Consider the following 24,391-nt stretch of genomic DNA (forward strand, 5'->3'; position numbering starts at 1 on the left):
GTATGTGGTATAAAATGTGGTTTTGATGTAACTGAAGTTGAGGTTGAATTGAAGTGGTATTAAAGAGGGTAAATGCAGCCTGTTACTGGACCTGCAGACTCCTACAGTAGAATAAACCTGCTGAAGCAAAGCCGTGGACAGAGTAGGGAGCAGACTGCACTCACATTAGAAACGGCTGTAAATGAACATGGGTGGAAATGGACTGAATCCACCTAACAGCCTGCTTTACTTTTGCAGATCGGAACTCACATTCGGGCCAAGAGAAAGAGGGAGGAGCTGAGCAACGTGTTGGCTGCAATGAGAAAAGCTGCCGCCAAGAAAGACTAATGTGACTCAATAAAAGCTGAAGCTGCACCTCCAGACGTCTGCTGGTCTCTGCTTTGACTCAGGTCTCACACATGGGGATGTGTTCCATCCTGGCCTCAGTTTGGTTTGGATTCAGATAAATTAACAAAATAACTGTAACTGCAGTGGTCTGCTCTGTGCACCATAGTCATTTTAAAGCCAGATGTGGGATTTTACACATTTAAATTATAGATTACATATTATACTTACTGCTGTCAGTGCAAATGTTCAGATTGAGCAAATCCTGTTTTCTGTGACGGTCATTCCTAGAAGGCCATGTGATGGTTGCATTGGTCTGATTTTCTCCAGACATGGACTTTTATTTGCTGAAGGATGAATAAAGTACATGTGATGGTGATGATAGTCCTCAGTGAAATAAACAGAGGCCAGAGAACATTAACTAAGTGTTTGAAAAAGGAAACAGCCAAGGTAAATAATGGGACAACATGGTAATAAAAGTAATGCCATGAAGGATTCAAATCCAGGGATTTCATAATTTGGACAAGCAAACGAGGATGGTAAGTTTGAGCTGTGAATTTAAAATGATGGATGAGTTTAGAGGAAGCTAGAGATTCTCAGTGACAACCATGTACCTGGAACATGCATATATACCTAGAACATATACATACAAATAGACCATAAACCTGTGGGAGAGCAGCTTTAAGGGAACTCCTACATCACAGCTAGAACTGATTTATTTTGGTCCTTTTTTGCTGCATCTTAGATGTTTTCTGTCTGTGGTTGTGGAACAGATGGAGTTCTATTCAACTGTATTTGACCCAGTAAGTGGCACAAAGAGGAACCCAGACAGAAACGAAGGTCAGTTAGTCAAACTCAGAGGCTCCTGCATGGGAGATGGAGGTCAGTAGGACACAGGGGTTATGTCCTGGAGGTGAACCAGAACCATCAGACACTGTCCTGTCACATAAACTGTTGACATGGTCTTGGTCTCCTCCGGACATGTGTATCTGTCAGGTTTACGCTGATGTTCCGGACCATCTGAGTTAGGAAAGCCAGAGGCATTTATTTACACATTTAAGAAAGATTTGCTGAAATAATACAAAAAACACAGAAGATCTTCCGTAAGATTTTCTAACTGTCCTCTGTTTATTTTCTCACCGAAATTCAAGTGTCCACTGGATGCATACTTTTTGTTTTTCATCTAGTTAAATGTAGAAAACTTTCATGGCATAAATTCTTTTACAAATCAAAACAGGAAGAGATATGAAGGACATAGGAGGGATCAAAACGAAAAAAAAAACTAAAGTTAAACAGAGGCTAGTCATATTTGAAAGTTTGCAGGCATTTTCTTTTTAAGGGATTCAGAGCTTTTTTTTTTTTTTTTTTTTTTTAAAAAAAAAGGAAACAACATGAAAAACGAAAAATGTGGGTTTTGTTTTTAAATATTTGCATTTGTGTATATGGAATTTAGCAAGAATGATAATATTGTTGGGATGCATTTGTACGGGAAATTTATTTAAAAAAAAAAAAAAAAAACCGCGCAGGCACGCGTAAGACTTAAATTTCCCATCATCCATTGCAAGACAGGAAACGTATTTCCCACTTTTGGCGCGGTGTTGAGAGCGGGGTCCGCCATCTTGGAATCGCAACACTCACAGTGACAGGCTGCTCCGTGGTCCGCGGACACTGCTTTGGGTTGTTTCGGTTAAAATCATTGCTTCCGGTGTCCGTTAGACCAAGTCGGATACACTTTTGTACTTCTTATTGATCACTGGCAAACTGTGAAAGGAACCGTTATGGCGACGGCTACCCCTGCCCGTGAAGCGGCCCGGCCGGCGGCGGCCTGTACCCCGCTGTCCCCAACCCGGATCTCCCGTTTACAGGAGAAGCAGGACCTGCAGCACCTCAACGACCGGTTGGCCGTCTACATCGACCGGGTCCGAGCATTGGAGCTGGAGAACGACCGGCTGATGGTGAAGGTGTCTGAAAAAGAGGAGGTTACTACCAGAGAGGTCAGTTCCAGTGTCAACAAAAGCACACCGGGTAGATGTTTGTGTCCGTAGGTTCCAGACCCATCAGCAGATGGAATACATACACATGGTCAAGGGAGGAGGTTTGATTCTGACATTGGTGGAGACACAGAAGTGCTCCAAGGCAGCACTCCTGAAAGTTGATGTTTTTTTGCATTTGCGATCATTGTTTCACATCATGTAGAGCTGATCAAACAAGTAAACAATCAGAAAAAAATTCTGTAATTGATATGTTTATAATGCATAACTGAACATCTACAGACAATGCAAGAATTGAATGCATTCTGCAAAGTTATTCTAATGACTAACATATGCATTATTATTAAACCTCAACCGTGAATTTACAGCCTCTCCTCCTCCTTCTCCTTCTCCTCCTCTACCTCCTCCTTCTTCTCTTCCTCCTCCCGTCTCCTCTCTACTGTCTGTCACCTGACAAATATGTTGATACATGACATATGAACAGATTATGAACACAGTGATCGTAGAGTTTGATGGTAAACTTACTGCCTGAGCAAAAAAGGCTTTTTTTCTTTCAGTCATTATTATTATTGTTGTAATTTATTCCCCAAAAATATGGATAAAATCACATGAGCATCTAGAATCTGAGGTTTTATTGTATTTTCCCCACACGTTTTCTTTTATTTGTGTTTTTTAAACACTTGTCTTCCATACAAACATATGAAAATAAGTAAAAATAACTTTAAAAAGTGTATGTGTTTGGCATTAAATAGTGTCCTTTATTCAGTATCTGTATTGTTGAGCCTTTACAGTTCTATACCCTCGAACTAACTTGCACTTTGACTCCTAAAGAAGTGTCTTATGTCCAGTTTTCTTTTCTTTGACATTCTTCAAATCCTAATTACCAAGCACACACACACACACACACACACACAGTTCTAGCCATTTTGGCGCCCTAGGTGTGATATGAATTTTCCCCCTTAAAAAACACACATATACACACACATACATACATATATATGGGGGGGTGGGCACGAAGAGGAGATACATGAAGCATGAGAGGAGATACACAAAGCAGTCAGGAGTAAACCTCATAGAAACAAATAGAAACCAGCCAACCAGCAGTAAACTGTATAGAAACATAACATATAGAAACCACATAGAAACATGTAGAAACCAAATAGAAATGTATATAAACCAAATAGAAACATATATATTAGCTGATTGGAGGGATGGGACTGCTGGAGGACATGGAGTCACTGAGTACATTTTCATGCACTTGATGGCTGATAGCTGCTGCTGTTGACTCGACTCGAATCCCCATTGTAACCTACATGTTTTAAATTCAATGTCATCAGCTGAGCTAACAGGGTATGGCTATGGTGTTCTTTTTGGCAGGTTTCAGGCCTGAAGGCCCTGTACGAGGCAGAGTTAGCTGATGCTCGGCGGGTTTTGGATGAAACTGCAAAAGAGAGAGCCAGACTCCAGATCGACCTAGGCAAGGCCCAGGCTGAGGTGGAAGAAGCTGCACGCAGGTAATATATAGAAGTGTACACAAACTGTTGTCTAGTTCACTTTTTAAAATATGAGTTCACTTTTGTATGTTGGAATTGAAAAAGTACACATTTAATTAACATTGCATTTCCTTACGAAAATAAGACAGTCATTTGTATCAAAACCATATGGAAAGGCAAGGATCGTGTCTCATTGAAGGGTAGATATTGAAAGTGGACAAATGTACAGTTTGATGCTAAGCTCACATGTTGTTACCCCATGTATGTAGCAGTATGCTAGTGGCCTGGATCCCATATACATACACAATTCAATGATTAAAAGTGATGATGAGCCAGGTTATTGAACCACGATAGCCCTATTTATGAATGTAATCTGAAGTGGTCAGAGCAGAGAGCACAGATGATATTGAAGTTTTAGGAAATGATGAGAATTCTATTAAAGTACCATAAAATTCCAGCATGTGTCCACGTGTACTTAGGGCTGCACGATTTTGGCAAAAAAAAAAAAATCCCGAATTTTTTTTTCCTCTAAAAACTCGATTTTGATTTCGATTTTTGGGTAAAACTACAAAAGACAACAGAAGTCAGCATGCCGTTTTCGTGAGCAGCCCACAATGCAAGGCACTGCTCTAACCTCAAATCTGTGATGGGATCATGTGATGAACCCACAGAAGTTTTATTCTTAATTAAATCTTTATTGAATGAAGTAGAGTATACAAACAATGTATACAACAAGAAAATAACAGAAGTTTGTCAGGGGGAATACACTATAATACAATGTCCAAATCAGAGCAAATACTTATGTTTTTTAGAGCCTTTTTGTTTCCACATTTATCTAACAGCTTTAAATAAAGTTCAACATCTTTCAAAAAATAAATATTTGGTTTTGTGTTACAGAACTTACATTTGTGAATGAAAAATTTAGCAAGTAAGAGGACTAAATTTTATATATATATATATATATATATATATATATATATATATATATATATATATATATATATATATATATTTGGTTGTTTTGTTTTGTTTTTTCCTGGGTATCTGGGCCCACAGAAGTGATACCAATGTAAGTCAGTGACAGGCATCAGTCGTGCGTGCGTGTGTGGACCACGTTAATATGAGTGATCCACATGTGGTTCTATTTAAACTGGAGGATCCGTGCGTGGAATAGACCGACCCAGGACACGCTGGAGGGATTCTATGTGTGGAGCTGGTGGATGTGTGTGGGCACAGGGCTGTGTGGGCTCCTCTGCTGAGCCTGATGACCCGAGACCCAGACCCGGTTCGAAAGAAGACAGTACAGTACGGATCTGGGACAACATAAGATGAGTGATCCACATGCAGTTCTATTTCAGTTGCGGGATCCGTGCGTGAAGCCACGGCTTACATTGCTATAAGTACTGCGGGCTCATGAACACATTTAAAGTCCGGTCATTACACGGACTTCTGTGACAGACCGCTGTCACTGATAGGAGGAGGAGCCTACGGGAGCCTGCAAGCACACGGCCCGCAGGCACGAGAGAGATGAAATCGATTTTACGATTTCCCTTTTTTAAAAATCGTACTAATTAAAAAATCCGATTTCGATTTAAAATCGATTAATCGTGCAGCCCTACGTGTACTGTGTGAAAACTGTATGGCGTCTTATATTTGTACTTTGCATTGTCTTCTGTTCTTCACTGCAATTTTAGAAGAAAAGGGTTTGTGGCAGTGCTCTAGTAGGAGCAGCGGCCCAATGTCCCTAATCATCGAACTCAATTTCGTTTGATGTACTTTGTACTGTCAAATGACAATAAAGTCTATTCTGTTCTATTCTATGGTTAATCAATATTGGTAAGAGCCGAGGTATCATTAAAATCTTACCCATACCCTGTTCTGTTAGAGTCTATGAGAGTCTGCTATATCCTATGTGTTTGTGTACTAGTTCAAAGAAGAAGGACAGCGACCTGGTGGCAGCGTTGTCCCGGGTCAGTGCTTTGGAAGGCCAGCTGAACCAGAGTGAAGCAGCCCTGTCCACAGCTCTCAGCCAAAATGCTGCTCTGACCTCCGACCTCAACGATGTCAAGAATCTGTTAGTAAAAGTAAGTCATTTTTCCTGTTTTTGTTGAAGTGAAAAATACTGGCCTAATGAGGTATTTAAAAGACAAACGGTTCTACCTGTGGGGGGGTGCTAAATCTACTTTACTGAATTAACCACAGAGGAAGAACAGAACATGGCGATCTCACAGTAAAGTCATATGTCTGAGTAGATCACTGTCATCCTTACTTATCATTTCTCTACAGGTAGTAGGATATGGATGTTGTCAGTGTCCCAGGTACACTCCTGATGCAAACATAAATATTGTGTTGATTTACAGATATATTTATTATTATTATATGTTAGCCCTCAATCCCATACTAAATTAAAAAAATGATTCAGTTTCCTAGTGTGTCCACACATACTGCACCATGTTTCTTTTAAAACTCTTCTTCTTCGCCAGTTGAAGTGACTGTCAACATCCTGTTTTGTTTTTGTTTTTTTTTTATTCACATGACTAGTTGTGGAAAAAGGTCTTTCCATTGCAGTTTTATGTGATTATACCAATTGCACTACGCCCAAAAAAAAAACACCTCTTGCTAGCGCAAAAACTTTTAACCGAAAAATGAGAGTTTTGGTGAAATTATCATTTTTCCATTAGGCAAATTTTTAAGTGTAAGTTATATTCACGATATTTGAGGGTCAATGAAAAAGTGACTACTGATATCAGTATTTGAAATGAAGATGATTCCTTAATGTCTGTTGACATATCAGGGTCATTTAATGATTACGTTGAATATAATTCTTACATACAGCTCTTTTAAAATTTGGAATATAAGGGTTGTGTGGATGTGTAGCAAATTAAATTGTTCCCAAAATGGCATTATAGCATGTAAAACTGTCAACTCATGCTCCTTGGATTTGTTCTATGGTAGGTCATAATGGGTTAATTATGGGTGAGAGGAGACTCAGCCAGATTATATATAGGTATATGTAATATAATGGAAATGAGTGAAAAATAACCAAGTTATGGTAAGTTCCAAAAATCCCCAATATATGTGATTGTTACAATGCCTTCTATCTTACTTAACATAGTTAATGGGTGAGCCGTAGGGACTGTTTTAGGCTGGAAATGTAGAAGTTAATGTCAGATATCTGAATGAGTGTCAGCATATATTTCTCTGTTTTTAATGTATAAATTGTTTAAGGAAGTTTAATTGGATAATTTTAGGAGGTGAAGTGTTAAATTTGTTAACAGCTGTGATTATAGAAGCTGAAAATTCCATCCCATAGATCTGTGGTACAGCTGAGAAAAACTGAAAACTTCAACTGTGAGTTTGTTTGACAGTTTGTTGAAGTAGTTGAAATTCATCAAAGAGCTGGTTTAAAGGATCGTCCTGTCAATTTTAGTGGAAAAAATATTACATGTTAGGAAAAAAGCTACATATTTTAAAATGTATAAAAGCACATACCTCTGCAACACTTTGATGTTTAATGCTTTAAATAGAACCAAGTGTGCAAGCCTAGTTGGATGACCCTAACTCTACAGGAAGTAGAATAATAATAGTGTGGATGACCCTAACCCTACAGGGAATAGAATAATAATAGTCTGGATGACCCTAGCCCTACAGGAAGTAGAATAATAATAGTCTGGATGACCCTAGCCCTACAGGAAGTAGAATAATAATAGTCTGGATGACCCTAGCCCTACAGGAAGTAGAATAATAATAGTCTGGATGACCCTAGCCCTACAGGAAGTAGAATAATAATAGTCTGGATGACCCTAACCCTTCAGGAAGTAGAATAATAATAGTCTGGATGACCCTAACCCTACAGGAAGTAGAATAATAATAGTCTGGATGACCCTAACCCTTCAGGAAGTAGAATAATAAAAGTGTGTCATGTGACTGGTGTTTAGAGCGAGGACAGCCACGCTGTAGCCAAACGCCAGCTGGAGGCAGAGACACTGATGCGTGTGGATTTGGAGAACCGATGTCAGTCCTTAAGTGAAGAACTGGAGTTCAGGAAAAGTATGTTTGAAGAGGTAAGGCCTATACTTTTAATGTCCAGATGGGGGACCTTTAGATCCCCCTAATATCCAAAATGACCTCATTCCGACAACATGGCCGCTCCAATAGTTCTGTGTGTGTAGGAGGTTCGGGAGTCTCGCCGCCGTCAGGAGCAGAGAATAGTGGAGGTGGACTCTGGAGTCCGACAGGACTATGAATTCAAACTGGCCCAGGCTTTACAGGTATGGAGGACCACCAGGCACATACACACACATATATGCACATATACACACATACAATGAATACAGTCATATTATACACACATACACTAAATACACACATACACTAAATACAGTTATATACACACATACAATAAATACACACTTATACACACTAGTGATTTCCCAATCTGGATTTTTTTTTTTGCTTCCCATCCAATTTTTTTAGGATTAGTTTGGCCGGTACCAATCCAATACCAACTCTTTACAATGAAATTTTGATTTAAGTTTGTAGTCATTATTTATAGGTTATTATTCTGTTATTTTACTGTAGATCCCAGCTGGGCTGAATGTGGAACCTGAACTACTGATGATGAATCAGTAAATGTGTTTCACATGTGCCGCTTAACTCTATGATTACCAGATAAGAAAACTAACTGGTATATCTTTGGATTGAACAGTGAAACTGAAAGAATCCATCTTCTCGTTGGTTCAACTGTATTTTCCATTTAAAAACAAAAAAGAAACTTTTGACTCTTGGAAATTCACTCAAACACATTCCTGAGGTGTGAGATGGACATGAGGTCAAAGTGACTTTAACCTTTTGCCACCAAAAGTATTTAATTTCATCATGATGTTCATGTTCCATTTCAACATGTTTTGTGTAAATTACAAATTCTGCGGTTAATTTAATGTGATTTGTAAATGTAGGTTTTGAAAAACACTGTCAATAATTCAGTTGATCCATATTTTTTCCCTCTCCTGTTGCACAGTTAAGGCAAAAGGTTTTTTGTGATAAATAACTTGAACATACAAATGTAATGTGGAACAACGTAACTTTCATCCAAATGTATGCAGTGGTCAAGCACATGGACTACATGTCCGTCAGGAAATGTGCACATGTGTAGTTTCAAACATGTTCCTGTGTTTCTGACAGGTTTTGGTGAGTTTCATATTTCAGCTGGCTAAATGTTTCTCATCTTTGTCCGAGGTCTACCCCTTTGCATCCCATGGTGTTCAGATTTGTGCTTTTTGGTAATGTCCCCTGACCTTCTGAAAATTTGAGAATTATCATTAATTTTGTGATTCAATCAGGACCTGAGGAAGCAACATGATGAGCAAGTGTCTCTTTACAAGGAAGAACTTGAACAAACCTTCCAAGCAAAGGTGAGTGATGACTCCTTCTGTGTTGTGTTCTGTTAATGTTCCCACTCTGACATATCTGTCTGGGGTTCCCTGCAGTTGGATAATGCCAAAGTCTCCTCAGAGATGAATGACAAGGCAGTGAGTACAGCCAGAGAGGAGCTGCAGGAGTCCCGGATAAGAATGGAGAGCCTTGGCTATCAGCTGAGTACCCTTCAGAAGCAGGTACACCTTCAGACACACACACACACACACACACACACACACACACACACACACACACAGTGGATATAAAGTCTCCACCCCCCTGTTCACATGCCAGGTTTATCTGATGGAAAATAATCAGACCAACATAAACCATTTCAAATCCTTTTCCTCCATTAATCAGACCTATAACCTGTACAAGTCAGATGGAAAACAAACTGAAATCTGAAAAAGGGGAAAAATAAATCCTTCCAATACTCTGTTTGCACAAATATTCACCCCCTTAAACTAACCCTTAGTTTCATCACCTTTGTCTTTTCTTAGTTCCTCAGTCTGTTTGGTTGGAGTCTATCAGTGGACACATCTTCAAGTGTCCATATTTGTCCATTCCTCATGTGTCCATATTTGTCCACTCTTCATATGTGCATATTTGTTCACTCGTCATGTGTCCATATTTGTCCACTCTTCATGTGTCCGTATTTGTCCACTCTTCTTTCTAAAAATGTCCCAGATCTGTCAGACTGAGGTCATCTCCTGGTCACAGTCCTCTTCAGATCAGTCCACAGATATTCCATCAGACTCAGGTCTGGACTCTGGTGGTTCATTCCAGAGCCTTCATCTTCTTCTGGTGAACCCATTCTTTGGTTGGTTTGGATGTGGCCTTTGGATCACTGTCGGACTAACAGATGAAGGTCCTCTTCATCTTCATCTTTCTGGCAGAACCCTGGTTTTGGTCCAACACTGACTGGTATTTGGAAGTGTTCTAAACTCCTTCCGCCTTGTCCAAGTCCCCAGTTCCAGTCCAAAGTATGAAGGTGTCTCCACCATGCTTCACTGTAGGTCTGGTGTTCTGTTGGAGATGACCAGTGTTGTGTTTACACCAAATAGACCTTTGGAATTATGGACTAAACATTTACCCTTGGGTTCATCCACAACACATTTTCTCATGTGTTTGTTTAAATGTAGCTGGATTTGGGTCCTTTTGTCCACAGGACCAGTCTTTGGTCTTGGGTCCTTCTGTCCACAGGACCAGTCTTTGGTCTTTGGTCTTGGGTCATTCTGTCCACAGGACCAGTCTTTGGTCTTGCCCCCCTACCCCAGACCCACTCATGTCAGATTGGTGTCATATATTCTTCTTCACTAATATTTGTATAAACTGTTTCATCTCCGCCCTGCGATGAACTGGCGACTTGTCCAGGGTGTACCCTGCCTTCGCCCCTATGTAGCTGGGATAGGCTCCAAGCGACCCCCGTGACCCTAGTGAGGATAAAGCGGGTTCAGAAAATGAATGAATGAATATTTCATCTCCTTCAGTTTTGCCGTCGTCCCCTTGTCCTCCTCCCTGTCCAGTTTTCTTCTGGTTTTTTCTTCAGTTTTGGACAGATGTCCCGTTGTGGTTCATGTCCCTGTTGGTCCATATTTTGTCCACTTGCTGATGCCTGTCTTCCCTGTGTTCATGGTATATTGAATGCCCTCTTCTGACCTTTGACCTTTGAACAGTCAGATTCACTGGTGCAGTGGAAGCTCTCTGAAGACCGTGGTTGGACATGAACATGTGACTCCATAAATGTGAGGAACAGCCTCTAGAACAGTCCAACTGGATCTGGGTTCATCAGAGGGTCTTTAAATGGGGTCAGGTGTGTGCTGACCACCATTTAACATGAGTTTAACTGTGATTGGTTCATTCTGAACACAGACACGCCCCAAGTTATCAGAGGGTGGACACACTAGTCCAACCACATGATCTCAGATGTTTATTTTTTCTCATCACTCATATTGCATGGTCCGCGCACACACGCATGCACACGCACGACTGATGCCTGTCACTGACTTACATTGGTATCACTTCTGTGGGCCCAGATACCCCAATTCATAATTAATTTAGTTCTCTTACTTGCTAAATTTTTCATTCACAGATGTAAGTTCTGTAACACAAAACCAAATATTTATTTTTTGAATGATGTTGAACTTTATTTAAAGCTGTTAGATAAATCTGGAAACAAAAAGGCTCTTAAAACCATCAGTGTTTGCTCTGATTTGGACATTGTATTATAGTGTATTCCCCCTGGCAAACTTATGTTATTTTCTTGTTGTATACATTGTTTGTATTCTCTACTTCATTCAATAAAGATTTAATGAAGAAAAAAAAACTTCTGTGGGCCCATCATGTGATACCATCACAGGTTAGAGGTAGGGAGTTGTGCCTTGCATTGTGGGCTGCTCATGAAAACTACATGCTGACTTCTGTTGTCTTTTGTAGTTTTATCCAAAAATCGAAATCGAAAATTGAGTTTTTAGAGGAAAAAATCGGGATTTTATTTTTTGCCAAAATCATGCAGCCCTGTGTCATGTACAGGTGGGGATGCACAGTTGGGTGTGGAGCTCATCGGTATCACCCTTCTCTGCAGTTTGAGCCTCAATATGAACATGAGTTTATGGTTTAAAGTTACTGGGCACCACTGACTGATTTGGTTCACATCCTTTCATAAATGTGATGTGAAATGGTCTGAGCATCATCTACTTTGTCATTTGTAGACTAAGACCGGAGGATTTAAATATGTGGAGACTCGGAAAACTACCACACTGTTGAAAATACTAGTAGGGGTGTATTCAGTTTGGACTTACAAATGATCAAGTGAAGGCAATTTTCTGCAGCAGTAAATGACTATTATGATACTTGTTTCACACTGCTGTCATCAAGCAGTCAGAATTTGTTATGCTTTTGAACTGTCCTGTTAAAGTATATATTTTATTTATTATATTGGCCTAAGTCACAAAGGAGAAAACAATTTAAACTGTAACTCTGACCTGAAAACGAACCAATATCATTAAAGTACTTGATCAATAAGAGTAGTAGTATCAATAAACCCTTAAAGGTGCCCATCCTAGCGCTGGTGTTCTTCACTTCATGAATGGTACTGTTGATACTTCTGTGTATGTTGATGTTTGTAGGTGGCTGCCTCAGAGGATCGTATCAGAGAGCTAGAAGAAATCCTGTCGACAGAACGAGACAAACACCGTCGGACCGTCGAAGGAAAGGAACAAGAGATGAGTGAACTGAGAGACCGCATGAACGCTCAGCTGAGTGAATACCAGGAGCTTCTGGATGTGAAGCTGGCACTGGATATGGAGATCAATGCCTACAGGAAACTACTGGAGGGAGAGGAGCACAGGTATCTGCACACATTTAGGCGTTTCATTGCATCATTCATCAGGGCTGGGTATCATGGCCAGTTTCCTTAATCGATTTGATTTTTATTCATACGGTTCTGAATCGATTAATCACGATCTGATTTGATTTCAATTCAGTATTAATTGATTGAGTCAGATTCATTTAGTGATACCAAAGTGCAATTTTGAGCTGTAACCTGATTATTTGACTACCACAGCCATGCAACACAGAATCAATACTGACATTAGAAAGGAAATAAATCTGACATTTCATCAGTAAATAGTTGAATCTGCTCTGAAATAATGAACCGAACCATTCCCATATTTCTCCAGTGGCTCAGAACAGACTTCTGCGTCATCTTTATTCTGTTTCATGGCTGGTGCTTCTAGCCTTAAGGCACATTACTATCACCCTGGGGCACCGACACCAGTTTTAACCCCCCTGTAACATAATCATGTTGTGCCCTTGGTACCAGAAACTCAGTGGAGGGGGAGGGTGGGTGGCGCTTTGTGATTGGCGCTTTACTATTCCTCTAACTCTGCCTCAGCCATAGGTGATCCAAGTTAATATTTCTAGAACGACCAGCTTCCGCGATCTACCTTCACTGGCCAGTTTCTCCACACTGTGGGTTCCAGTTTGAGGACGGTAGAGCCTCCCACAGAGGGGTTTTCCCCACCCTTCCTCCGCATCCCTCCATCGCAAGCAAGACCAAGACTCCCCAAGAGGCTCGCAAGACGGAGCTGGCTACGCTTCCGTGTCGGCTATATCTGAGTCATTTACTGGTGGTCCTGCTCTGAAAAATCAATCTCATCCACTATTAATCGGTTACGCAAAATGAAAGTGAAATCAATCCAAAATCGATCAAATTGACTTTTTTTGCCCAGCCCTATCATTCATTGCTATTCCAAATGTCTAGAAATATGATTGTTGATAAACATGTTGGTGTTAGTTCAAGTGCTCTGTAGTATTAATGTTGTAAGGATACTCCATTTATCTTTAGTTCTGATTGACACACAGTGTCAATCTGTCGTGGCCACAGCGAACATAATGTAAACCTAGCTTAAGATAGCCTACGTGTCATGATTACTATCGTCGTAATTATAACATTTTCATCCATCTCCGTTTATCAGGCCACCAGACTAACGTTACCTATTGTTGACTGGAACTGATCTATTCAACGCTAGTTTGATAGCCTATAACCGGAGCTGGTTGAAGACTATATCTTGTTAGTCTCTAGCCATAACAAGTCTAGGTAGTGGGCTAGTCCTTGCTAACTAAACCTGAAGCCATTGCGGGGATGTAATCATAAGTGACTTGTCTTCAGCCTATATTGCCTTTGGTTGTATATTGATCTTTGAGAATTAAGTCTTTTGTGTTTATTCGATAAATTGATGAGTTATTAGAATAATCTACAGATGAATCGATTATTAAAATTATCATTAGTTGCAGCCCTAGTGGTTGGGCTTTTTTTAAAGACATTTTCTGTCAAATACTAATCTGGTATTAGTGATTTGCATCTTCTTGTTAAATCTAATCAAATGTTATTCATATAGCACCAAATCATAACAAAAGTTACGTCATGACATTTTACCTTTAGAGATGGTCCACACCAGACTCTTAATAAATTCACAGACACCAACAGAACCCTCTACATTTACATTCATTAAAGTTGTTTTGGTTGTAGACTTTGGTTAGCCTACCTCCTCTGGTATGTTGTGTACATGGCTGTTGTAAAGGGTTTCCTTCAGCTGTTCACTTTAGGGCAAAGACACACCAACCTGACTGCCAGTCGTCACCAGAAAAGGTAGTCTGACTGATCATTTGGCTCCCGTCTCCCTGTCACGGTCAAAAAAGTGTGAAGAACACACCAAATTGACTACAGAGTTGAGCATATGCTCTGCACTTACGCGAGACGTAGAACCAGAAATGATGGAACATGACTCTAGACCAAGCAGGCGAAATGGCACTATGCTAACAGTGTTGACTTAATGGAATGAATGAAGTCCATCGTCAACACTGACTGTCACTCATTCAGATCCGAACTGAGCAGTGAACGGACTATTATAGAAGACATTAATAGTGTGAAGTACCTTGGCAGAACTGGATTCACATGGAAACTTCTCCTTCACTCATTCAGTAGTCCAGGGCTATCCCTCCACCAATCAGATTGGTCCGACTGAACGACGGGGAGTGGATGATTACACATGTTGAATCGACCGAAAAGACTGGAGATGGAATTAATGACAGCCAATCGAAAGGAACACACCAAACAGAGTCATCTGACCGCCGATGTATGACCACCGAAAATCGAGTTGGTGTGTCTGCACCTTTAGTCTGCTGCGGTCTTTAAGGCCTTTGGATGTCGCAGCGCTCACCAGTGGATTCTTTCTTTTAAAGAATGTACTAAATTGTTGATTTTAGATCCTCCTGAAGTTTTTACAATCTCTGTTAGTCAAAGGTATAAAATTTGTGTCACTGTCCACATCTATGTGAATCAGACTCAGTCTTATCATCAGTTTCTTGCCAATGACAGGCACTGTTTTTAACTTTTAATAATCAATCATGAATGATGTAATTCTCGTACAAGTTTAAATTAAACATGAAAGAAAAGACCATGAACACATAACTGTAATGCCTGCTGTTCATTTTGTGAAATCACAGGTTTCTGTTCAAGTTTACAGACTAACCTTGTTTGTGCTTCATGACGTAGGAAGGATGTTCTGGAATAAATGGCATCACAGCTTTGAGTTCTGTTGTCAGTTGACTGTCCTGTCGGGCTCTTTCATGGACTGGTGTATTGTCCTTATTGATTTCAGACTGAAGCTGTCCCCCAGCCCGTCAACTCGAGTCACTGTTTCCAGGGTAACAGGATCTTCCTCTTCCCGTTTATCAAAGAGGAAGAGAGTGGAGATGGAGGCCAAGGATGCAGCAGAGGTTGGAACAGGGGCAGAGCAGGTGCTGGTATCTGAGGAGGCCACAGCTAGTGGAGCGGTCACCATATCACCAACGGATATGGATGGAAACGCTGTCACGCTGACTAATGACACTGAACAGGTGGGGAGCACTTCGTTAGTCTATAGACAACAGTTTGGAGGTCCATACCAGTGTTGGGGTTTTAGTATAATCTGATTTTACTCTGTGGCCCATATTCATTTTTAACCAAATTTAAATCTAACAAAGAATCCATGCATGTGCCCACATTGTGGGCATTGTTGGGGGGCTGGGCAACCCCCTAATATAATTGTGGGGAAATACTGCTTCATAACTTGCTGATTATCTGATGTCAGCTTTGTCTCTGGAAAAGGACAAATCTTTTACCAAAGACAGACATTATTAATGTAAAATATGCTTCAGTGTTTGACGTGCTACTATTGTCACGTTTCCACTACGTGGAACCGGTCGACTCAGCTCAGGGTACCAGGTCCTATTCCTGGAGACCGTTTCCATTACAGGATACTACCGTCTTTACAGTACCTGGTCGTCATAGCGATGGGGCACATTACTTCCATGTCGTCTGCTCAGAGAGTTGCTGATAAATTTGCTTGTTGTGTGTTGCTCCATCAAGCTCATGCTGAATTTTTACATCTGAATCTCCTGGACCGACCATGGTGTAGTTTTCGGGTTGTCATCATGTGGATTAACCTACCGCTATATTTACTGTAAACTTCTGCATCTGTTTTTTGTAAAATGGCAGGTCACAGAGAGAACTCTCTGATCAATCAGTGGTCTGCAGTGTTTACACGTCACCTTTTAGTATCTGGTCTCCAGTCTTGGAACCTCAGCGGAGGTGATACCAAAAAAGTCGTACCGGGTACCAGATTCCACGTCCTTCTTCATAATGGAAACGCAAAAATGTCGAGTCGAGCCAGTACCATGTAGTGGAAACGTGGCATAAAGTACTTAATAGCATAAGGTACTGTGGCATCTTTGTACCTCGGATGAAGTATGTTGTACTTCATCAATCTCTAGCTGTGATGGCAACTTCTTCATTCTGATATTTCAACATTGAGCTAGTAGCTGTTTCTTAGTCATTGGTTAACATTCCTTGCTACCATAGTAGCACTCTGAGCTTTACGATCTGTGTCCTGCTCCATATGTGTCTTGTTCTAGTAGTCAATTTCACACCAAAGTGTCCTGGTTCTCCTGAGACCTGACACTGGTAAAGGCGTACAGCATTAACGGCTTTGCTTTGCCCACTTGGATATTATTTTATGCTCCCAGGCCAGAACCCTAACCCTAACCCCAGTCTCCCCTACCACAGTCAGTGTAACCATTGAGCTGTTTTGAATTAGACAAGCATGGTCATGTACCATTTCCTCCAGTATCATGTTATAATATGCATCCAGTGTAACTGTTCAGCTTTCTTCTGTTTGCAGGACCAGCCTTTGGGCAACTGGAGGTTGAAGAGGCAAGTGGATGGTGGGGAGGAAGTAATATACAAGTTCTCCCCGAAGTTTGTCCTCAAGGCTGGACAGTCGGTCACGGTGAGAAATATGAAGGAAAAACTTTGAGATAATGGATATGTGCTTTATTTTTGGTGTAAATAATAGAAATATGAGTTGAGGGATGTTTCATGGCACTCTGGTAAAAGTCATTTCCATCAGCCTGCTCCAGGACAGCCTAACTTTAACCCTGTCTACAGATGTACCCCCAACCACTGTGTGAATGAAGAACAGATATAAACCTAACCTTAACCCTGTCTACAGATGTACCTCCCACTGCCACCCTAAACCCTAACCCATTGGAGACATAACCCTAAACCCTAACCCTCCTGGGGCAGAGGAGGTGAATTCATGACCTCATGGATCAGCACTGACTGTGAGGTCATGACATCCATGGATTATTATACCCTTGTCCTGCACCATACATCCTCTTAAATTCCTCACCTCCTTAATGCTTGATTGTGACCTGGAAATCCATGTCAGGGCACGATTTTGAAGGAGGTCTCAGTTCCCTTAAATGCAAACTGAGCAACGAGGAGGCTGGCAGACCTCTGTTTTATGGAAGTCTTAGTGGAATTGGACCCATGTCAGACCCATGTTATGTTAAAGACGTGTGAGACACATCTGGATTATAGGGTTAGGGTTAGTAGAAGCAGGAATTTTAAAATTAAAAGTTCTTATTCTGAAGCATTTTAATAGTTATCTAAAATGATCCAACTTGAGTGAATGAAATCACCAACTGACATATTTTGCTGTGTTGTGAATTTAAAGGTAATCATGAGTTCACATGAACACTCATGTATCTGACAGGGTTATATAAATATGAGGGTTAGGGTTTGGGGTTAGGCTAACCCCTATCCCTAACCTTAATATTTAAGTGACGGCTCAGAGGGGAGGATGTCTCATGTTGTCAGATGCCTCTAGCCTCAGCTCTTCTCTCCTCTGGTCTTCTCCACTCACATCTCTAGAGTATGGGTGTCAAACTCATTTTAGTTCAGGGGCCACATTCAGCCCAATATGATCTCAAGTGGGCCGGACCAGTAAAATAATACCGTGAAAAAAGTTAAATTATGTTATAATAGTGTTTACATCTACATTTCCTTAAAAATCTAAAAAACATTAACAACTTGAAATATCTTCGGAAAAACAAGGGCAATTTTAACAATATTCTGCCTCACTTTATCATTTACACATGCATTACAACTTGCATTACAATTACAAATACACAAAACATTTAGTATCAGGCAGAATTTTGGTAAATTTACATTTACTTCTCTTAAGTCATTTCAAGTCGTTTGTATTTGTTCAGGTTATTCACATTGTTTGTTTGTTAATATAAACATTTTCATGTAATTTTGCTTTTTACACGAAAACGAAGATCAAATCTGCAGTTGTCATTATTTATAGGTTATTATGATAATATTTCACTGGTCTGACCCAATTGAGATTTAGTTGGTCTGTGTGTGGAACCTGAATTAAAATGATTTTTACACCACTGATTGATAATTTCTTCAGTGTAATTTTTGCATTTCACAAATTCATCCTACGGGCTGGACTGGACCCTTTGGTGGGCCGCATGTTTGACACCTGTGCTCTAGAATCTCCTGAGAATTGAGAAGAGGGGCATATTAGCATCAAAAACCTCTACTCTGGATTATAGTGTGAATGTTTTTGGTGTCTCTAATGGGACACTCCCCTTGTCTTAACACTAACATTGGACGGTTATGTCCATGTGATCACTGCACATCTTTGAGTCAGAACCTTCTACTTTATATCTATTACAGAGTACATGTTTTTGGACAATAAAGCCAGTGTTTTGTTTTTGTTTGTAATCCAGGTGTGGTCTGCTGATGCTGGAATAGCCCATAGTCCACCATCTGACCTCCTGTGGAAGAGCCAGGCCTCCTGGGGCACAGGGAGTGAAATCATTACCTCTTTGATCAACACTGAGGGCGAGGTTAGAACATCCATCCATGAATTATTACAGCCATATTCTGCATTTATGTGTCTTTCGGTTGATGGACGTATCACTTCTCTTTAGTGGTATTTGTGATAACAGCTGCTATTTAAGCACTAACATTGTGTTTGTTTGGGATTATGGATTTGTCCATCTCACAGGAAGTAGCCAGAAGGAGTGCAACCAAGACCCAGGTAGAGGTAGAAAATGGAGAGGAAGAAGAGGAAGGTTCCCAAATGGTGAGTTCAGTTGCATCATGTCACAGCATCATGTCACATTCTTATTCAGACCCCTAACTTGAGGGAACAACTTGTTATTAATGGGAGGGGAGGGTAAAAAGGATGAAACTGAGAATAAAGATGTAAAATCACATGAATTTAGCTGTTAATTTTAGAAGAAGGAACAAAATATTAAGGAAGTTATGAAATTTGTACAGGTTAAGCTAGTTTTCAGCACTTTGAACACAGAGGTAGATGACGCAATGTACTCACAGCTATTTTGTGAATTTTATTTATTTTTTCTTAGGTGTGTTTACTGTTCATATTCAGTGTCGATGTGAAAGGGTTAGGGTCTGGTGTGGGCACACACCTCTGTCATGTTTGAAATTAAAAGCAAAGTCGTGTAAATGACCCTTTGGTAACCCCTACCTAAATTAGCTTCTGTTTGATTGTATGTTAGCATCTGTATCTAATGGGGTGTAATGGTATGTCAAACGTCATGGTTCAGTACGTACCATGGTTGGGTTCATCTTCAGTACAGTCACACCCCTTTTCCACCAAAAAGAACCTGGTGCTAGTTCGATGCCGGTGCTAGAGCCAGTGCTTAACTGGTTCCAACCTGGTGCTTCCAAAGAACCGGTTTGCTTTTCCATAGGCCAAGAGCCAAGCAGAGCCGCGTCATTACATCAGCGGAAAATGTGATCATGTGACTGTGGGTCTGCCGTGGGAGACACTCACTCGCAAGCAAGTGCTGCTCATCTTTACAAACCTATATTCCAATCCAGAGGCGAAAAACACTAATAGTCACTCTGTAGCATTTGTGATAAACATAATATGTGGGTTTGTATCATACATACTGTATGTATGATACAAACAAATGTAAGGATAGACTGTGAATAGATAATTAGTGAGGTCAGCAGAACAGGACTGTTACCAAAGTTTGTGAAGAACAGGAAAAGACCGACAAAATGAACTGTATGTATTTAATAGGTTTATTCACACAGAAGGAAAAATGTAAATAGGCACAAATAAAACAATGCTTTAACAACTTTACAAAAGGGAAGAAAAATCCAGGTGGTGTTGATGTGAAACTGCCTCCTGGTCCATGGACAACAACTGTAAAGAACAAAACAAAGAAACTGGTTTAACTGAACATGTTCTCCATAATGTGGACAAGAACCCTGTCCACTGGAACACAGTTCAGTTTACTGTTAGAACCAGAACTCTGTCTACTGGAACGCGGTTCAGTAAACTACTGTTGGAACCATAACCCTGTCTACTGGAACACAGTTCAGTTAACTACTGTTAGAACCATAACCCTGTTTACTGGAACACGGTTCAGTTAACTACTGTTAGAACCATAACCCGTCTACTGGAACACGGTTCAGTAAACTACTGTTAGAACCATAACCCTGTCTACTGGAACACGGTTCAGTTTACTGTTAGAACCATAACTCTGTCTACTGGAACATGATTCAGTTAACTACTATTAGAACCATAACGCTGTCTACTGGAACACGGTTCAGTTAACTACCGTTAGAACCATAACCCGTCTACTGGAACACGGTTCAGTAAACTACTGTTAGAACCATAACCCTGTCTACTGGAACACGGTTCAGTAAACTACTGTTAGAACCATAACCCGTCTACTGGAACACGGTTCAGTAAACTACTGTTAGAACCATAACCCGTCTACTGGAACACGGTTCTGTTAACTACTGGGTTCAGATCTGCCTTTTATGAACCCACCGAGGAAACAGCATTTCGGAGACAACTACACGGAAATGTTAGCAGACCAGTAGCTGGCGTTTTAACGTCTGTAACATTTGTAGCTCTCTTTAATCTCTAAAGTCGACTTTTTGTGAACCATTAACCATGCGTTTGAGAAACAAAACTTCCCCGTGTCGTTTGACGCTGTTTGAACAACAGACTCGTCCACAATCCAAAGCCTCCAGTCCGTGTCTGCTGTGTCCCAGTTCAGTGCACCGGTAGTCTGGTTCACTGGTCCACTAAAACCCAGTCCAGCAGGTCCAAATGTGGGATTCTGTTTGGCTGCTGCATCCAAGCTGTTTTTTCTGGTCCCTGTAGTCCATCTGTCTTTTCTGGTTCCTGTAGTCCTTCTGTCTTTTCTGGTCCCTGTAGTCCTTCTGTTTTTTCTGGTTCCTGTAGTCCTTCTGTTTTTTCTGGTTCCTGTAGTCCTTCTGTCTTTTCTGGTTCCTGTAGTCCTTCTGTCTTTTCTGGTCCCTGTAGTCCTTCTGTTTTTTCTGGTTCCTGTAGTCCATCTGTCTTTTCTGGTTCCTGTAGTCCTTCTGTTTTTTCTGGTCCCTGTAGTCCATCTGTCTTTTCTGGTTCCTGTAGTCCTTCTGTCTTTTCTGGTCCCTGTAGTCCTTCTGTTTTTTCTGGTTCCTGTAGTCCTTCTGTTTTTTCTGGTTCCTGTAGTCTTTCTGTCTTTTCTGGTCCCTGTAGTCCTTCTGTTTTTTCTGGTTCCTGTAGTCCATCTGTCTTTTCTGGTCCCTGTAGTCCTTCTGTTTTTTCTGGTTCCTGTAGTCCTTCTGTTTTTTCTGGTTCCTGTAGTCCTTCTGTCTTTTCTGATCCCTGTAGTCCATCTGTCTTTTCTGGTCCCTGTAGTCCTTCTGTTTTTTCTGGTTCCTGTAGTCCTTCTGTCTTTTCTGGTCCTGTAGTCCTTTATCTTCTTTAGTTTGTTTAGAAGCTGGTCCAGGTCCAGTCGCAGCCGTCTCTCTTGATATTTTTTTCGAACACTGGCTTTGTTCGAGAGACTCCCTCCAACTGGTCTTGGACTTCAGATGAAGCCCACAGTGTCAGAAACCACTGGTCTCCTCCTCTTTTCACTGCTGCTTATTTTTGGCGTCTATAACTTTTTCTCTGAAAACTAAACTAAACTAAAAACCCACTGGTTGTAGTTTTAAAAATGACGGTTCATTGCTTTCATTGTTCCTGTTTTTGGTCTGTAACCCCTGCAAGCACTGGCTCTGAACCAGTCCTGGAACCAATTTGGTGGAAAAGGGGTATATGTGGGTTAGGGTGAGGGTTAGTGTGTGGGTTAGGATTAGTGTGTGTGTTAGTAGGGTTAGGGTTAGTATATGGGTTAGTAGGGTTAGTGTGGGTTAGTGTGTGGGTTAGGGTTAGTGTGTTGGTTAGTATATGGGTTAGTAGGGTTAGTGTGTTGGTTCGTAGGGTTAGGGTTATTGTATGGGTTAGTAGGGTTAGGGTTAGTGGGGGTTAGGGTTAGTCAGTGGGTTAGTGTGTGGGTTATTAGGGTTAGGGTTAGTGTGTGGGTTATTAGGGTTAGGGTTAGTGTGTGGGTTAATAGGGTTAGGGTTAGTGTGTGGGTTAGGGTTAGTCAGTGGGTTAGTAGGGTTAGGGTTAGTGGGTTGGTTAGAAGGGTTGGGGTTCGTGGGTTGGTTAGTAGGGTTAGTGTGTGGGTTAGGGTTAGTCAGTGGGTTAGTGTGTGGGTTATTAGGGTTAGGGTTAGTCAGTGGGTTATTAGGGTTAGGGTTAGTGTGTGGGTTAGGGTTAGTCAGTAGGTTAATAGGGTTAGGGTTAGTGTGTGGGTTAGGGTTAGTCAGTGGGTTAGTAGGGTTAGGGTTAGTGTGTGGGTTAGGGTTAGTCAGTGGGTTAGTAGGGTTAGGGTTAGTGGGTTGGTTAGAAGGGTTGGGGTTCGTGGGTTGGTTAGTAGGGTTAGTATGTGGGTTAGTAGGGTTAGTGTGTGGGTTAGTAGGGTTGGGGTTAGTGGGTTGGTTAGTAGGGTTAGGGTTAGTGTGTGTTGTTTGGATTGTACTGAATGTTCTTTAATGCTTGTACTGATGTTGAACTTGTTTCTCCTACAGGGGAAGGTGTCGTCCAGAGAGTGTTCCATCATGTGAAGACCCCGTCACCACCTTAGATCCTCAGACCTGATCCTGTCACTGGTGTTTTTATATTCTTCTACATAAACACAGACTTTTTGCTGCTTTTCGCTCCACATTTTCTGGACCTACTTTAATAGGAATCTAAATATTGCCTCCAAACATTCAGTAAAAGTGTTTTGAATTTTTCAGAATATGATCAGTGAATGGTCTTGGTCTGGGTGTTGGAATGATTCTTAAATCAGATGACAGGAATTTCCTACTCTTTATTTCATGTGTACTTTGTGTTTAGTTTTATAAAACTCCAGAAGTCCTCATTATGGTGCAGGTTTCTGTTCAGACTGATATCATGAAAACAGTACAGTCTAGTCTTCGGAATGCGGCTGTCAGTCATTCCTGATCCGGTCTGATCTTTCACTGATGTCCCACTGATGTTCATGTCCTCCAAGAACACACTGAAATAATCCAGACCATCAGGTGTGAGTTCACCTGGTGAGGGTTAGGAGCAGGTGTTGTGGAGTTTAGAAGTGGAAAACCCTCCATTCTATTGGTCCACTGGTCCTCTAACCCTAACCCTTGTATTCCACAGTAAAATCATGATCCCTCAAATAGACAAGAAATATGATTTATTCAGTCATTGGACCTTTTTGTATGTAATTAAAGAATTTAGTACGTGTCATCTTTGGACATACATGTGTTTGATGCCACGGGTTTGCCCCTCATGCAGACAGGTGCTGGTGGACATCAGACCTGCATGCTCTAACCCAATAAACAGTTTTCTTTATTGTTCTGGGTGTCTGTCCTCCTCAGGGTTTCATCAGGGTTATGTCTGTGTCTCATTCTCAGGTGGGTTACATCATCAGGTTCTATTTGAATTATAGATATAGATGCGGCTACGCCCTCCTAACACTTCCATCCTCATCCTCCAACCCTGACACTGCTCAGCCCTGACCTTTAACCTCCACTCACCCTGTTCATAGAACTAACCCTAACCCTGTTCATATGACTAACCCTAACCCTGTTCATATAACTGACCCTAACCCTGTTCATAGAACTAACCCTAACCCTGTTCATATGACTAACCCTAACCCTGTTCATATGACTAACCCTAACCCTGTTCATATGACTAACCCTAACCCTGTTCATATGACTAACCCTAACCCTGTTCATATGACTAACCCTAACCCTGTTCATATAACTGACCCTAACCCTGTTCATATGACTAACCCTAACCCTGTTCATATGACTAACCCTAACCCTGTTCATATGACTGACCCTAACCCTGTTCATATGACTAACCCTAACCCTGTTCATATAACTGACCCTAACCCTGT

General features: G+C 41.0%; 2 protein-coding genes and 2 long non-coding RNA genes across 5 annotated transcripts in view; 2 read left to right on the plus strand and 2 right to left on the minus strand.

Moving 5' to 3' along the window:
* The window catches only part of rpl36 (ribosomal protein L36), a 5,260-nt gene extending 4,900 nt beyond the window's left edge, over window positions 1-360 (plus strand). The window contains exon 4 of the mRNA XM_030133078.1: window positions 238-360. Coding sequence (XP_029988938.1) covers window positions 238-327 — 90 coding nt within the window. The 3' untranslated portion in view covers window positions 328-360. The remainder of the gene's footprint in view (window positions 1-237) is intronic.
* Window positions 1-3,214, minus strand: part of LOC115418574 (uncharacterized) — a 23,970-nt gene extending 20,756 nt beyond the window's left edge. The window contains exon 1 of the long non-coding RNA XR_003935328.1: window positions 3,036-3,214. This is a non-coding gene — a long non-coding RNA (uncharacterized LOC115418574). The remainder of the gene's footprint in view (window positions 1-3,035) is intronic.
* On the plus strand, window positions 1,928-23,341 carry lmnb2 (lamin B2). 2 transcript variants are annotated; one of them, XM_030133042.1, is made up of 13 exons: window positions 1,928-2,322; window positions 3,697-3,829; window positions 5,736-5,892; window positions 7,747-7,872; window positions 7,981-8,079; window positions 9,151-9,222; window positions 9,298-9,423; window positions 12,355-12,575; window positions 15,391-15,628; window positions 16,951-17,058; window positions 18,854-18,973; window positions 19,135-19,212; window positions 23,040-23,341. In XM_030133042.1, the coding sequence occupies exons 1-13, from the start codon at window positions 2,103-2,105 to the stop codon at window positions 23,073-23,075; spliced, it is 1,734 nt and encodes a 577-aa protein (XP_029988902.1). In that variant the 5' UTR covers window positions 1,928-2,102; the 3' UTR covers window positions 23,076-23,341. The 2 variants fall into 2 exon arrangements, with proteins under 2 accessions (XP_029988902.1, XP_029988901.1); XM_030133041.1 differs by having other exon boundaries at window positions 1,928-2,318; window positions 3,693-3,829.
* LOC115418572 (uncharacterized) lies at window positions 8,723-19,896 on the minus strand. The gene is made up of 3 exons (XR_003935326.1): window positions 19,737-19,896; window positions 8,886-8,892; window positions 8,723-8,733 (listed from the first exon to the last, which is right to left on the minus strand). It is a non-coding gene; the product is annotated as an uncharacterized LOC115418572 (long non-coding RNA).
* Window positions 23,342-24,391: the final 1,050 nt, after the last annotated feature.

This window comes from Sphaeramia orbicularis, chromosome 4 (genome assembly GCF_902148855.1).
Source record: "Sphaeramia orbicularis chromosome 4, fSphaOr1.1, whole genome shotgun sequence".
In the NCBI taxonomy this organism is placed as follows: domain Eukaryota; kingdom Metazoa; phylum Chordata; class Actinopteri; order Kurtiformes; family Apogonidae; genus Sphaeramia; species Sphaeramia orbicularis.

Coding starts and splice junctions, on each gene's coding strand:
- lmnb2 (XM_030133042.1), top strand. CDS start 2,103: ATGGCGACGGCTACCCCTGCCCGTGAAGCGGCCCGGCCGGCGGCGGCC. Junction 15,629..16,950: donor TGACTAATGACACTGAACAG/GTGGGGAGCACT, acceptor TTCTGTTTGCAG/GACCAGCCTTTGGGCAACTG. Junction 18,974..19,134: donor TGATCAACACTGAGGGCGAG/GTTAGAACATCC, acceptor TCCATCTCACAG/GAAGTAGCCAGAAGGAGTGC.